The 16,443-nt window shown below is 44.0% G+C and overlaps 1 protein-coding gene across 6 annotated transcripts in view; it reads left to right on the top strand.

The window, feature by feature from the left end:
- The first annotated feature begins 15,702 nt into the window (after nt 1–15,702).
- USO1 (USO1 vesicle transport factor) overlaps nt 15,703–16,443 on the top strand; it is an 80,292-nt gene continuing 79,551 nt past the window's right edge. For 4 of the 6 annotated variants that reach the window (XM_059668262.1, XM_059668258.1, XM_059668274.1 and 1 more), the window contains exon 1: nt 15,704–15,940. In XM_059668262.1, coding sequence (XP_059524245.1) covers nt 15,875–15,940 — 66 coding nt within the window. In that variant the 5' untranslated portion in view covers nt 15,704–15,874. Of the gene's footprint in view, nt 15,941–16,443 lie in introns of all 6 variants that reach the window. The other 2 variants (XM_059668285.1, XM_059668278.1) reach the window with 1 other exon arrangement.

The raw sequence follows: 16,443 nt of genomic DNA, 5'->3' as shown, positions 1-16,443 counted from the left end.
AGCTTATATAAATGGTAAAGTGTAGTGTGTTTGGACCACTTCTTCATGGATGGTGGATGACTCAACATGAGAAACCAAGAGGGCAGCCTTTCCTTATGTCCCTATGTCTGGTAAGATCACAACTTTGTCACAGACTGGAAGCAACTGGGAAACACAGTTACTGGGTGCACCTCTGTAACTCATTGGTTGGTGTTTCTTGTCTCACAAATTAACTATTTCTCCAAAGTGGGACAGCTTAGCCAGGGAAGTAAGTCCCAGGGAAAAGCTATGGCAGTTGTCATAAAGCCAATGACATGACTATGGCTTGGTGTGGAAAAGCAGGAGGGAACATGCTCTGAGAAATCTCAGATCAAACCTCAGTCACTGAGCTTTGTGCCCTTGGCAAGTTAACCACTCTCCTCCAATAGTTCCCTCTTACATAAAGGGGATGGAAGTAGGAAGGTTGAGAGAGTAAAGGGAGATGATAAAGTGCTTACAACAAAAAATTGTCGGTAGTAATTGTTGTTGTTATGAAATAATATCATTTACCACTCACTCAGGTAAAAGAATATTCCAAAGGGTCTTCACAACAGTATTCACCAAATCTCCTGTCCTTCCCGCCTCTTACACTCTGTAAGCCAAGATAAAGGAGAACACAGGCAATAACAGTGAGGCAACCTTTATGAAGCACAGCTCCTAACTGGACCAGGGTGGACACGTGACCCAAGCTGAGCCAATCACATCCCCGGAGTCATCCTGAGTCAGCTACAGGGAGCTAAACTGTGAGATTATGTTAAGCTTGGGCTGGGGTTTGGGCAGTGACAAGCCAAAGTCACTTGCAAGCTTGGCAACAGAGAGGCTATAAGTCAGTAGAGAAAGCAGGCCACCGAGAGAAGCAGGAGAATGGAATAGACTCACTGAAAAAGCAGACAGAGACTATGAAACCTGACTTAGACACACACACACACACACACACACACACACACACACACACACAGAAGCAGGAGAATGGAATAGACTCACTGAAAAAGCAGACAGAGACTATGAAACCTGACTTCACACACACACACACACACACACACACACACACACACACAGTACCCACATGCTGACTCGGTTCTTATGAGGCTGGCTACACTTCCTGAAGATTTCCTTGAAGGTTCACCTCCCTATGTCCTGACAATTGACTCTTCTGTCATTTTGTAAGACCCTGTTCCTTTGAAGAGAGGCCCTAGACTCTCACAGAACTTTTTCACAACCGTAAGTGATGTAATTTCAGAATGAAAGAAATAGACACATCGCTGCAGTTAAGGTGAAGGGTGAACCAGAGGGAGGATGTAAGATAAAGACATGCAAGTATAAATGATAGCAAAGCCTCAGTGTCTACTATTTTAAATTTTATTTTCAGAGATCCAGAGGTCTCTGACAGATAGTGAACTGTCATTTAAAAATGGGATCAAGAGGCAAGCTACTGCCCTGGCCGGGCAGCTCAGTTAGAGCACTGTCTTCATACACCAAGGTTGCAGGTTCAATTCCCAATCAGGGCACATACAAGAATTAACCAATGAAAGCATAAATAAGTGAAACAACAAATCTCTCTCGCTCAAATTCAATAATTTTTTTTTTTTAAGAGGCAAGCTACTGAGCAAGCAGAGGGCCTGCATTGGCACCTCAATGGGGTGGTTATTAATTCTTACTTTCTATTTATTTATTTATATACTAGAGGCCTGGTACAAAAAAATTTGTGCACTCGGGGGGATGTGGGGGGGGGGGGGTCCCTCAGACCAGCCTGTGCCCTCTTGCAGTCTGGGACCCTTCAGGAGATAACGACCTGCTGGCTTAGGCCTGCTCCCAGGTGGCAGAGGGCAGGCCCAATCCCTAGGTGCAGCCCCTGGTCGGGCTCAGAGCAGGGCCGATTGGGGAGTTGGGGCGCCTTCCCCTGTCATGCACAGAGCAGGGCAGATTGGGAGGTTGCGATGCCACCCTCAGTCACGCTCAGGGTAGGGGCACCGCCCCCGTCACACTCAAGGCAGGGTCAATGGGGAGGTTGCGGCGCCACCCCATCATGCACAGAGCAGGGCCCATCAGGGGGGTTGGGGCTCCATACCCTGTCATGCACAGAGCAGGGTCAATCAGGGGGTTGGGGAGCTCCCCCCTGTCATGCACAGAGCAGGGCCGATCAGGGGGTTGAGGAGCTCCCCCCGTCACTCACAGAGTAGGGCCGATAGGGGAGTTGGCACCGCCCCCTGTCACACTCAGGGCAGGGTGGATCAGGGGGTTGGGGCGCCACCACTGTCACTCTCAGGGCAGGTCAGATGGGGAGGTTATGACTCTACCCCATCACACACAGAGCAGGGCCCGTGGGGGGGTGGGGTTGGGGAGCTGCCCTCTATTACCCACAGAGCAGGGCCGATCAGTGGTTGGGGCGCCGCCACTCTCATACTCAGGGCAGGGCCAATGGGGAGGTTATGTATGGCTCTACCCCATCACACACAGAGCAGGGCCCGTGGGGGGCGGGGGGGTTGGGGCCCCACCCCCTGTCACACACAGAGCTGCAGGGCAATCAGGGGGTTTGGGCGCTGCCCCCTGTCACGCTGATCCCGGTGCTGGGAGGCATATTACCCTTTTACTATATAGGATAGAGGCATGGTGCATGGGTGGGGCTGGCTGGTTTGCCCTGAAGGGTGTCCTGGATCAGGGTAGGGGTCCCCACTGGGGTGCCTGGCCAGCCTGGATGAGGGGATGATGGCTGTTTGCAGCTGGTCACACACCCTTCAGGGTGGGGGTCCCCACTGGGGTGCCTGGCCAGTCTGGGTGAGGGGCTGAGGGCTGTTTTCAGGCTGGGACTGAAGCTCCCAACCGCTCCTTTTATCTTTTTTCTTTTTTTTGTTCTGGGCCAGCTTTAGCTCTGAGGCCTCGGCTGCTGAAAACAGGTTTCTGGCCTTTGTTTACCATCTGTATTTGATACAATGTTGCGGTCTGGCTGGCTGAAGCTCCGCTGAGTAAAGTAGGTTTCTGGGGTTTTTTTTAGCTTCTTTATTCACAACATAGTTGCTGAGAGTTGCAGCTGAGAGGCCGGCAAGTCAGGCGGGGAACGTTGGAGTCCTCCATCACTGAAGCAAGCAAGCCTCCCTGTTCGCATCAGCTGCCTGGCTGCCGGCCGCCATCTTGGCTGCCAGTTAATTTGCATATCTCGGCCCTACTCTGTGAGTGACAGGGGTATTAGCCAATGGGAAGGGTAGCGGTTGTACGCCAATTACCATGTTTCTCTTTTATTAGTGTAGAAGTTTGTATGTATGTATGCATTTATGTATTTATATCTTACACATTTTTGTGAGAGAGACAGCACATTTTACGAGTATTTGACAATGTGAGGGAGTCCTAGTTTTAAGGCACTCTTTCAAAAAACTGGCTGTGAAGGGAAGGAGGAAGAATGGTACCTAAACCTGAGAAGATTTCAGGATCTTTTCCCAAGACAAACTCATATGTTAGGATGAAACTTGCTCCTAAAATTCTACCACTGGTTGTTGTTTTTCATTTTTCTTGCCCTTCTTAATTCACCTCTTGCCATGGGACCCTCCTACTGTCAACTCTAAAACCCACTCAAATCTACCCCTTCTGGATAGTACCTAATGGCCCCCTCCTCAATTAAAATGTTTATTCTTGCAAAGCATGGTTCTCATTTAGCTCCTGAGGTATATGAGATAATTAATTCACACTAGCACATTAAGTTTAATGATGATGCACTCTTTCCATTGATATCTGCAATTTAAAAGATGTTGTTGACCCAAAAAGCTAAGTCTTTCATGGCATAATTTTATGCATTGTGACCGTGTGGTTCAGCAGATAATTTCTGATCCAAGAGTCTTTCTAGGACTTCCTAAATCACATTGTCTTCCCCACTAGAATATAAGTTTCACAAAAGCAGTTTGTCTGTTTTCACAAAGGCAGTTTATCTGTTGAGTCTCCAGTGCCTAAGACAGTGAATGGCATAGTAGCTGATCAATTAATATTTGTTGAATGACTATGTTGATGGCTAGATTCAAATCCAAGTACACTAGTATATGGCTCTAAAGTGTAATGTTCTTTCTGATATATCAAACTGCCTCTTTCTTATAAATAATCTCTTCACCTACCTTACAGTAAGAAGAAAAGAGAAAATAAATAAAGGAAAGAAAGAATGAAAGGGAGGGAGTAAAATAGCTGGCACCAAAGTAACGTAATGAAATTCAGGCTCAGGCATCAGCTGCAAGCAATAGGGAGCCCCTTGGGCCTCTGCTCCTAAGCACACTAATAGTCAGGGTTCCAGGTGCTTCTCTTCCCAAGTGTTCTATTTAATTTATTTTCCAAGTTTATTATTTACAATTTTTCTTAAGGCATGCTTGTCAAAAAAATAAAAATAAAAATTATCCGGTATTAATTATGGAATAGTTGAAAGAAGAAAACATCACCCAGATCCTTCCACCTAAACGTAACTATCCTGAATTCATACCTTACTACATTTCCTTCTAGGCTTCTTCCTATGCATATATTTTAACCTTAGCTATGATCATTTGGTATATATAATTTTGTATCCTGATTTATCACTTTTCTATCACTTTTAATTTCTGTCATGTGCTGATGCTTTTATTCTATGATGTTCAGGGTAAAATTCTCAGTTAAATGAAGTGAGATTTTACTGTCAATTGATATTAAAATTTCATGTTCTTTCTTTCATACTGATTTTGTGACAAAGGAATTTTAAAATTCCAATTCCTATCATTGGCAGGAGATGAAAGATTTTTACAATTCTCTCTCTCCTCTGTTAAATATTTTTAAAACAGCAAATAATCAACAAAACATACCGTTGTGTTTATTTATAAGGCTGAACAAGTCATTCTATGACCATTTTCTCTTCCCAGATCTTTCTAGATCATGATCTCTAGGGGACTTAATAGCCATTGCCCCAAAAGAAAACATCCTTGGACTACATAGAGATGAACATATCCAAATATAAAGAAATTTAAATCAAGTATAGATAGATGATAGATAGATTGCTGTCTTTATCTAGTAAACAGGATCACTCCACAAACAGATATGTAGTTATTATAGTATAGAGATAGTTTTAGATATACAGCTGAAAAGGTGTCAAAAGATTTAAGAGAATATAGGAAACTATGGTGTAATAACTAGAGTAGGGCTTGTCATTTACTAGCTATGTGACAAAAACAAAACCAAAAACCAAAAACAACAAAAAACAACTACACAAAACCCACAGGTTGGGGAGGGATATTTTTAAGTATCAACTGTGACATAAGCTCCTGGCAGATATTTTACAAACATTATTTAATTTAATCCTTATAATGATAGTATTGTGTTGGCAAGTTGCTTACCCAGTATATTTTCCCTTCTTTACTACGAGAGCCCCAATTTTATTGGGGGTAACAATATGCCCGCACAAAAAAAACAAACAATATAATAATACATTTGTCAGGCACTCTTGCAGCTAAGGCTTGATACAGTTCATTTTTTTAAATATATTTTTATTGACTTGAAAGAAGAAAGGAGAGGGAGAGAGAGATAAAAACATCAACTATGAGAGAGAATCACTGATCGGCTGCTTCCTGTACTCCCCACACTGGGGATCGAGCCCGCAATCCACGTATATGCCTTGCCTGGGAATCAAATCGTGACCTCCCGGTTCACAGGTCAATGTTCAACCACTGAACCCGGGCTGGACACAGTTCTTAACAAAACAGGTGGAAGTCCAAAGATGGAGCTTCCTGGAAAGCTTTGTACACAAAAGGCAGACTGGCAACCGCCAATGATTCAGGCAAGACTACCAATGGATGCTGAACCAGGAGGGTGAAAGTTTGATGAGAAACAGGACACTTATCAGTACTAAAGCATGTCTTCCAAATAATACTTATTAATTACACACTGTGCAGTGGAGAAGTTTGGCAGATAACACCTAAAATCAGTATCATTAATAATAGGACAAAGAGATCCTGAGATGATACACTGTGAGGACAGCACTTCTGTGTTCCTCCTGTCAAAGATGTACAATCTGAATCTAGCATGAAGCCAGATCAGACAAACCCCAATGGAGGGGCCTCTACAAAATAACTGGCCCATCTGGTGCTCTCCAAAATACCAAGCCATGAATGACAAAGACAGAGGAACTCTTCCAGGTTAAACGTGTAATCCTGGATTTGATATTGGACCAGAAAAAAAAGTTTTCTCAAAAAGGAAATTAGTGGAACTACTAGCAAAATTTGAAATAGGTCTGTAGATTAGATAACTGCAATGTTTTCAGTGTTAACTTCCTAGTTTTCATCGTTGCACTATGTTATTTAAGAAAATGTTTTTGTTGTTGGGAATAAAATACTTAAGTATTTGAGGGATAAAATGGAGATCATGCCTATAAATTCTCCTCCAGACGGTTCAGGAGGAAAATGTATATATTTAGAGAAAAAAATGATAAAAGTAATTGGATGAAACTTTTGAGAAATCTGGATGAAGAGTATATGAGAATTATTTGTACAATTTTTGTAACCTTTTTGCAATTCTGACATTAGTTCCGAATAAAAGAGTGGGGGATGGGTATCGGTATCCATTGATAGATAACTTTTACCCTTTACCTTTGCCCCTCTTCCTTTCCAAGATAAAAATGCTAATGCTGGAGATGCAGCAGCCACCCTGTAACCACAAAGACTGCTGAGCAGAAAGATTCCAGCTTAGATTCTAGTTGGCATCTTAGAGCCTCTGTGTCAGTCCTGTACCGCCTACCTAATTTGTTGAAGACACTCTAGCTTTCTGTTGCAAGGCATGGTAATCATCACTGGCACAGCAACGTTAGCAATTTGCCCAGGGCTACACAGTCCCAAAGTGGCAGGACTAGAATAAACACCCAGGTCTATCTAGGTTTGCAAACAAAACGAGCCTTTCTGTTCTATAGCATGCTGAAGTCCCAGCTTCTCTATGAAATTGGAGTAAGAATTTCTAGCATTCCAGAATGAGATTACACATGAGAGAGTACCTATAGCGAGCCTGGCACAAAGGACAGAGGCTCAAATGTTTCCAGGTCAGTAGTTCAAGAAACCAAGCACATCTGCTTTCAGAATTCTGCTATACCAAGCTATCTTTAAGTACTGAAAAAAACAAACAAACCCTGAATTAATATGGATATAAGACTCTAGAGCAGTGGTTCTCAACCTTCTGGCCCTTTAAATACAGTTCCTCATGTTGTGACCCAACCATAAAATTATTTTCGTTACTACTTCATAACTGTAATGTTGCTACTGTTATGAATCGTCATGTAAATATCTGATATGCAGGATGGTCTTAGGCGGCCCCTGTGAAAGGGTCGCTTGACCGCCAAAGGGGTTGTGACCCTCAGGTTGAGGACCGCTGCTCTCTAGAGCTTCAGATATTAGTCAGCAGTTTCAATTCAGTTTCTTGGATCTCTCTTGCCACTCTCTCACCATCTTCTTCTTTGCCTCTTCTTTCCTTCACAGAAGTCTTAAAACCTTCTCTTTATCCATCAGCTCCTACTCCCCCCCCCCCGCCCCCCGCCCCACACACACACTCCCACAATCTACCTACTCCCCTCCCCTTCAAAACAGAGGAAGGGACCAAGCATGGAGTCATTATGGAAGAGAGCGAGCAGTTATAGGACCTGGCCCTGCCCTGGAAAGGCCATGCGTGCATGCAGGGATTGGAGGTGGGGAAAGGGTGGTGGGGGGGCAGGCCGGAGCTCTTCTAGTTCTTTATGCCGCCCACAACTAGTGTGGTGTTTGCGAGGTCCTGGGCAAGGCAGCGCCAGGGAAGTCAGGCCTCAGGGAAGGCTGCTTTGCCTCTCTGTGCTCATGATCTTCCCATCTTCCATTCTTCTGCCCATGAACTCATGGGCTGCTGGCAGGGAATTATGTGCACAATCAACTCCCTCTTCTTTCCTCAAGCCACCTGCCTCTGCCACCTAATATCGGCAAGTTACTGAGCCCATCCCAATTATCTGTGTAATGTGTTCACAATCACACACCATTGGTACCTTATGGTCAACTTCACTAAAGAGCCGGAATTGGGGCGTGAGGGGCCCTTGAAGGAGTGGGCTGGCTTTGAAAGTTCTGGTCTGGTCTGCTACCATCCTGCTGGCTACGAGGCCCAATCTACCTTAATCTCAAGAGATAGCCTACCAAAAAAAAAAAAAAAAAGAGAGAGAGAGATAGCCTACAGACTTCCCTGCCCACCCATACTCACTTGGGCCATAGACTCAGGCAAATGAGATAGATCAGCTACAACTTGCTTCGGGATCCTGGATTACTGGTGAAAGTGGCAATGACTCCATAATAAATCATCTTAAGCTTCCATGGAATCTTGGCATCGGCTAGTAATGTGAACTTCAAAGGATTCGGTCTAGCTGTTGAATGGGACAGTGAAAACTTCAATACTATTCTGGCTATGCAGGACCTGCCTGTTCAGCTCGCTGAGAGGGGAGGAGGAAGAGAGTGGGTGGAGACAGGTGACAGTAAAACTCCACAGGGGGCAGAGTGCCAGGGCCTGGATCTGTCCTTCAATAAATAGTTTTCTAAAAAGCCCTTTGAAACTAAAAATGGGGTTTTCTAATTTAGGTATTTCGTATGTAAGCAATTCTGTTTATTGTATTTTCTTAAGAATGGAAACACAACTAGACTGGACCTTCTTTAAAAGAGTGTAGGAACAGCTTTGCTTGCAGATATAAGTATGAAGCAGTGTGAAAGTACTTCTATTAAATAATGCAACATGATCTTTTGAACCTTTTGCAGAGCAACAGAACTGATGCTAGCAATAGGCTAGTAGCATGGCTGGAAAAATATTTTTCAAAAGCATTGGCCAGCAGTCAAGTCCATTAGGGGATAGATATAGTGAGCATCTATTGTTTTTTTCTATCCTGATAAGCTTTCTCCTGGCACAGTATTTCAGTTTTTCTTTGAAGAAAGTCCCTGTTTCCCTGTTCTTATGCCGTATCCTTTGAGATGAGGGGCGGATTCCCGTTGTTTGTTTGAGAGGTGGGCCTCTGAATCAAGGCCAATCAGAGCTTCTCACACACTGGACTACAGGAACTGGGTTAACACATGGGCAAATGACCTAATCAGATCCAATAAGTCAGAAGGAGACTTCTGCTGGGACTTTAAAGAGAGAGGTTAGGAGTCTTTCTTAATGAAGGTGGACCTGGGAGATTATAGGATTGCAGGTAACTGACAGCCATCTTGACACTGTATGGAAACCAATAACAAGAGTAGAGTCCAAAAGCAGTGAGAGCCCAGATCCTGGAGAGATTGCCTTGATGCTCCAGATTAAACCATATTTGAAGTAACAGACTTTTCAGTAACATGAGCCAATGAAGTTTGAGTTGAGTACCATAACGGGATAATATTTTTAAATAGTCAGTTGTTAAGAAATTAATGATACACACCAAAGAGGATCTGGGCCTCTACTCTAGCCTTTCGTGTGCACTTACTATGTTTCCTGTACTAAAGTACTAAGCACATCAAAGCTATCATCTAATACAATCCCAACAACCACCACATGAGGAGGGTACTATTATTATTTCTTTCAAAACAGGCAGAACAGGAATTTGAACCCTGGACTCTACAGCATGTGAAGACTGATGGACTTGCCTTTCCCAGGTTCTTGCCTGGGTCACATTTCATATCTCCTAATAGGCAGTATTCTAACATTTTAGCCTCTGAATCTTTTCAAATGAAATAGGAAGTATAAGCAAATGAAATCAATCAAATGGAGCAGGAGGGGGATGGTCAGAATCCGCTTGCTTGCACCCGCCTCTCCCAATGAGCATCTAGGGCTTTAAAAATACTTTTTAAAATACCTTTTATTGATTTTTACAGAGAGGAAGGGAGAGGGATAGAGAATTAGAAACATGGATGAGAGAGAAACATCCATCAGCTGCCTTCTGCATGCCCCTACTGGGGATCGAGCCTGCAACGAAGGTACATGCCCTTGACCAAAATCGAACCCAGGACCCTGCAGTCTGCAGGCCGACGCTCTATCCACTGAGCCAAACTGGTGAGGGCTAAAAATGTTTTGAAAAGCACTTCATGGAACACAATAAGGGTAACAAATACCTCTTTTTGTATGGTACAATTTTGAAGATATATTAAATGGGAAAAAGTAAGGTGTAGAACTGTGTGTACAATATGCTACACATATCTATTTAAAAAAATAAAGAGATTACATATACATATATGCATATCTGTAAAAATAAACAAGAATCGTTTACATTAATTGCCTGGGTGTCAAGGAATCGCAGGGAGACTTTTTGCTGTATACCCTCTTGTACTTTTTATTTGAACCATGTGAATGTATTACCTGTCTTAAAAAGGAGGAGAAAGAGGAAGGAGAGAAAAGAACCACTGCATACGTGTAATGAATCTCAAACAAAGTGAGCTGCCCACTGGTACATTAAGATGGCTATCTGATCCTAAAAATATGTCCTTTTTTCCCACAGTCACTTATCTGTACATATGACCTCATGTTAATTACTAAGTTGATCAGTAAAGATCAACGAAATATTCATCAACTAAAACTAGGTAATAAAATTTTCTGAGGAGCCTGATTCAAACTCCATCTGGGAAGTCAGGCTGCCATGCAATGCTTAGCAACACTGCAGGATTTCTGTTCCCATGCACACAGCCAACAGTGGGGATTTCTTCATTTGGGGAATTCATTCATTCACTGAAGAGTTACCAAATGCTTACTGTGTATCAGAGATACTGTGCTAAGCACTGAGGATCAAGCTATTTATAAAAGGACTAAAATCCTTGCCAGACTGTGGTTTACATTCTGGTGGTGGTTGGAAAAGAGATAATAAACAAGGTAAAGATTTAAAGTATATACGAGCCCTAGCTAGGTGTTTAGTTGGAGCACCATCCCATACATCAAAAGGTCACAGGTTCGATCCCTGGTCTGGGTGTGCACAGGAGGCAACCAATTGATGTTTCTCTCTCAAATTGATGTTTCTCTCTTTCTTCTTCTCTCTCTAAAATCAATAAACATATCCTCAGGAGAGGATTAAAATATAATAATAAAATATACTATATTCCATTAATCTTACAATGAACATTTTCTTTACATTTTATAAAACCTGAAATTTAAATGCCTCTGTTGGTAGATGGCTTTTTACAACCTGACAGGCTTGTTTGCTTTTTTCTTTCTGAGTTAGATTTGATGTTGTCTTAGATCTGATGAAATGTGGGAAAACAATGTATATGGAAGAATTATGTATCAGAATGATAAGTGCTAGAGAAAAGAATCAGCAGAGCAGCGGGAGAAGGAGTATAGGAAGATTACAACTTAGGACAGTCAGGAAAGACCTAAGTGACATCTGAGTAGACTCAAATAAGGTGAAGGAGTAAGCCAGTCCTCTATGTGGCTGGAGTTGCACACATTCAAAACATAGCAAAGAACAAGAGGCAAGAGCAAGTTTCTGAAACCCAAGGAAGCCAGTGTTGCTGGAATGGAGGGAAGATGAGGTCATGGAGATAACAGAGGGGCCAGATTGTGTAAGAACTTGTAGACCACTTAGTGCGAGGTCATTGTCTTGAGTCTAGAGAGGTCAGATAGCAAAGTACATAAGAGTACAAGCTTTGGAGCCAGACTGCCAACTGTCCCAGCTCTGCCACTTCCTAGCTGTATGACAGGGCCAGGTTGCTCTGTGTGCCTGTTTTGCCCTCTGTAAAATGGGACTGATAACAATGACTACCTCATAAGGTTGTTGTGAGGATTAAGTAAATTATTTTATGTAAAGTACTTTAAATAACTAAAGGCTAGTCTATAAGGAGCACAAATATATGCTTGATATTGTTATTATTGATTGGTCATAAATGTCAATTGCTGCTTCATCATTATCGATTTATTTCGCTGTGTGTTGTTTGGTTAATGGATATTACACATAATTGTATCATCAATATTTCTGTACACTGATTTTCCAGTAACTAGATTTTAAAAACCTGTATGTGGCTATTTACTGGAGGCTCGCTGCAGATCGAAAGACTGCACGTAAAGGGATAAAAAAAGATATTTCATGAAAATGAAAAAAAGAAGAAAAAAAAGCTGGGGTAGCAATTATGCCAGACAAAAACAGACTTTAAAACAAAAGCTATAAACAAAATAAATCAGGCTGAGAATTATACCTAAGACAAACTTTGAGGGTAGATACTAGCATATAGAACTAATTGCAATCAGAGCTAAGAAGCCTACTAGGTTTTTGGAGAAATTATATTGCTGAATGTGGAATAAAAAGCCTTTTACCATTTAGAAAAAAAGACTATAACAAGAGACAAAGAAGGACCCAGCAATTCCACTTCTGGGTATTTATTTGCAGGAATTCAAAACACTATTTTGAAAAGACATATGGATCCATATATTCATTGCAGCATTATTTGCAATAGTCAAGATATAGAAGCAACCTAAGTGTCCATCAATAGATGAATGGATAAATAAGTGGCTCATATATATATATAATGGAATTTGATTCAGCCATAAAAAAGAGTGCAATCTTGTCAGTGCTATTGTTGAGTTTGCCACTAGAAAGTAAGAAAAGATGGGGAAAACGGGCCACTGAAGAGAACCACTGAACTAGGGGATGGTAAGGATAAACAGTTTTAAAAATGAATTTCAAACCAATGTCTTTTGTTAGTTCCTTTTATTTATCCAAGTCAAATATGTGTATTTTAATAATTCATGGCATTCTTATCTTGAGTGTTTAGATTTATGAAAGTCAGAAGTATAATGGCATAGTCAGGCAGTCACAATTTTTTTCCATTTTTCTCTTCCTTTATTTATACACACACACACACACACACACACACATATTTGTTTGTTTTTAACTATATTTTTATTTCAGAGAGGAAGGGAGAGGGAGAGAAAGAAACAACAATGATGAGAGAGAATCATTGATTGGCTGCCTCCTGCACAACCCCTACTGGAGATCGAGCCTGCAACCCAGCATGTACCCTTGACTGGAATCGAACCTGGGACCCTTCAGTACGCAGTCCAACGCTATATCCACCGAGCCAAACCAGCTAGGGACTCTCTTCCTTTATTTAAGAAATGGATCTTGAGCATCTATCATGATAAAGGAATTACGCTAGATGATTAAAGAGTACAAATAAGAACAGGGCATGGTCCGTGACTTTTCTCTATAAAATCAGCGGAAGTAGATTCACATGTAACCCCCTTTCCCTTAAATGAGTCCATTTCATGGCTATTCTGTAGTAATGATGTCTCTGCTCTCCTTTCAGACCCCAAATGAGGGACAAAATGGCCACTGTACCTTCTCTGCCTCCCCTGGAGCCTAGAAGTGACAGGCAGCTCCACCCTTTCCCAAACATCAGGAGAAAGGCAAGACTAGAGGTCAAGAGGAGGTCTGGGGCCTCCACACTCACCTGCTCTGCAACCAACTGTCCATCCTACCTGCCCATAGTCCTTCCTACCCAGGGCATGCCGTTAGCGAAGAAAACAGGTCAAATCAAGGGAAAACTCATAGTGGCCTACTATGCTCACCAACATTTAAAACAAAGCCAGGCATTTTGAAAAGGCCAGTGCCTTAAAACAATTTTGCTAAAATGTCAAGGCACTGCTTTTTATTGCCAAATAATACATGTAGTACACATCCAATGAGCCCCACTCCATCTTAGAGCTTCATGCCTAATGATGGGGTGGAGTGGGGCACAGGGAGCAGGTGAGAAGAGGCTCAGGGAGGGAGAGGTGAGGCTTAGGGACTTGGTGAAGTCCTTTGCACACATTACATGGTAATAAAAAAGCTGAGCATTTATTAGTTACTTTTTTTAGGCTGCAACAAAATGCCCCCATGGAAAATGTCTGATGGAAAATGTCAAGTGCCCAGTTTTAAAGCAGGGGACAATGCTTAGTGCACAGTATTTTTGGCAGTATGATCCCCACCATTATCCAAGTCACCCAGGCTTAAAACCTTGACACTAGGAAAGGAACTTTAGTACATAGCTTTTGTGATATGTACTACCTATAATTCTACATTACAGATGAAAAAAGGGACCCTCCTCCTCAGCATAATATTCATATATCCTTTTAATGTTTTCTTCACTTATCCATAATATCACCTATGAGACAGTGCTAAGACACAAAGATACAAAATAAATAACATAATCCTGCCCTCAACAGTTTGGCTTAACAAGCATTTATTGAGAGTTGCCAGAAGATGCCAGAGTTAAGTCTTAAGGAACTAGCAAGAGTTTCCTTGATAAGGAGGAGGAAGGGGAAAGACATATACCCTGAGTCTGTGGGGAAGGCAGAAGCTGTAAAGATAGGCCGGAGCCAGACCATAACAGGCCTGTATAGTAAGCTAAGGAGTTTGGTTTTATTATGGAGAAAATGGGTGATCACTGAAAGATTTTAATAAGAGGACTGTCATGGACAGATGTTTTGCCATTGCTAGGCTCACCCACGGATGGACTAGCCTAGTGGTCCGTGAAGTCGGAAAGCTCGGACTAGAAACTGGAATGGAGTGAAGTCAGGGCTTTAATAATGACAAACTAGTTAGGAAGCTATTGCCGTAATCTGGGTGAAAACTGATGACAACAATCTATCTCAGAGGCAGAGATATGGAAAGCAGACCTATTTGAGAAATACCGCATTCTATAAATAAACATAATAGAACTTGACTACTAGACAATGGGGGTGGGGGGTGGGGGTGAAATCCAGAGTTTGAGTCTTCCCAGCTTTCTCCTTCTAGCTTAAGCAACTATATGGCTAGTGATACTATGGATCGTGGCGGAGCACAGGGAGCATCTGGATTTTTTTTCTTTAAGGGAGGCTGGGGAATCTGAAACCTGTGGGGCATCCAAGTGGAGAGATGTATGAATCAGTTGGCTAACTAGACCCTGCGCTTTTTTGGCCTCAAGAAATCTACAAGATTACTCCAGAAGCATATGGACCTGGAAATCTCATTTTGAAGGGAACAATGCATACCGATTTGGGAAAAAAAACCATTTTTTCATGCTAAAACACACACACAGAAACTGAAATGCAGGGGTTGAGAGTTAATAACAAAACATTATGCTACTAGCTGCCAAACTGACACTGCAGATCAATGTATTTTCTCTAGTGAGATAAATGCGGAGTTCGATTGGTTTTCTCCTCACACCACTTGAAAACAGCGGTGTACCTGGCGTTCCTTTTAACAGGTTTGAAGAGCAAAAGCTGAGAAATGCGCCCTCCTGTGGCAGTGGAATGAGGGGGCTCCAGCACCCTTTTGACCACCAAACAAAGCCATGCAACCAAATACAATTTTCGGGGATCAGAAGCTACACTGCAAAACCAAATGAACCCTCCCCGCGGCCGGGATTCCTTACCTGTCTCGTCGGCCGAAGGACAATTTCACTTTCGACTCAAAACACGACCCCAGATTTGAGAGGTTGCAGTTAGTCCCGTTCGGCGCCTCCTGCACACCCTGCAAGCCAAAACACGTACACACGCTCCGGATCCTCTCCAGCCGGCGGGGCCGGGCTCCGACCACGTGGGTGACGGGTTTCAGCCCCAGCGATCACAGAGGGGCGGGAGCAGAAGGCGTGTCCCTGCGGAGGGAGGCGGTGCCTGCGCAGTGGGCGGGGCTTGGGCGGGCCCAGGCTTCGGACCTCCTATCCTTTACTTTCCCCCTTTGCCTTCGCCCTTCGAGCCGCCACGTAATGCCACGTTTCCGCGCATGCGCATCTCCACTAAAAGTGTTTCCGGGCTTAGGGGGCTGGAGCGGCCGCCGAGTTGGAGGGCGGCGGTGGCGGCGGCCGCGGAGTGCGAACGTGGGGGCCAGGCCCTGCGGAGGGCAGGGGAAGTTATCTTTTCTTCCCGAAGGGGCCGGTAGAGCCGGTGGCCGAACATCAAGATGAATTTCCTCCGCGGGGTCATGGGGGGACAGAGCGCCGGACCCCAGCACACAGAAGCCGAGACGGTGAGAGGAGCGGCGGGTCCGGGACTTGGGAAGGGTCCGGGCAGGAACGGGGACGGAGGACTCAGGGGCCCGGAGGTCACTTCCCGCGCCCCACCGTGGGTCCACATCCCGCCTCCCCCTTCGCCTCCCTTTCTCTCCAGAAACCCCCCGAGTTATTCCCTTTCGTCCCTTAGCGCAGCCCCCACCCACCGCGGCGGCTCGGCCCGGCTGACAGCAGCCGCGTCCCTAAGCGCCGCAGGCCCCGCGAGGGGGTGGTCCGTGCACGGTGCCGCCCGGGAAGGGGTCGATCCAGGGCAGGGGTGGCCTGACCGTCTCCCACGCCCCTCGAGGCCGCGGGCCTCTCCCGGAGCTCCTCCCTTTTCGCTGGTGTCTCCACTGGCCGAGTGGAGCCTCAAGTCCGGCTCCTCTCGCGGTCTGGAATGGAGCTTTGGGGGGACTGGTTAAAACCCAGCTGTTGCAGAGAGCTTGTGGCTAAGAATAAAAAGACACGCTGGGGCACAAAG

This window comes from Myotis daubentonii, chromosome 1 (genome assembly GCF_963259705.1).
Source record: "Myotis daubentonii chromosome 1, mMyoDau2.1, whole genome shotgun sequence".
Classification (NCBI taxonomy): domain Eukaryota; kingdom Metazoa; phylum Chordata; class Mammalia; order Chiroptera; family Vespertilionidae; genus Myotis; species Myotis daubentonii.
The sequence above is the reverse complement of the archived record's forward strand: the minus strand, read 5'-3'. Positions and strand labels throughout refer to the sequence as shown.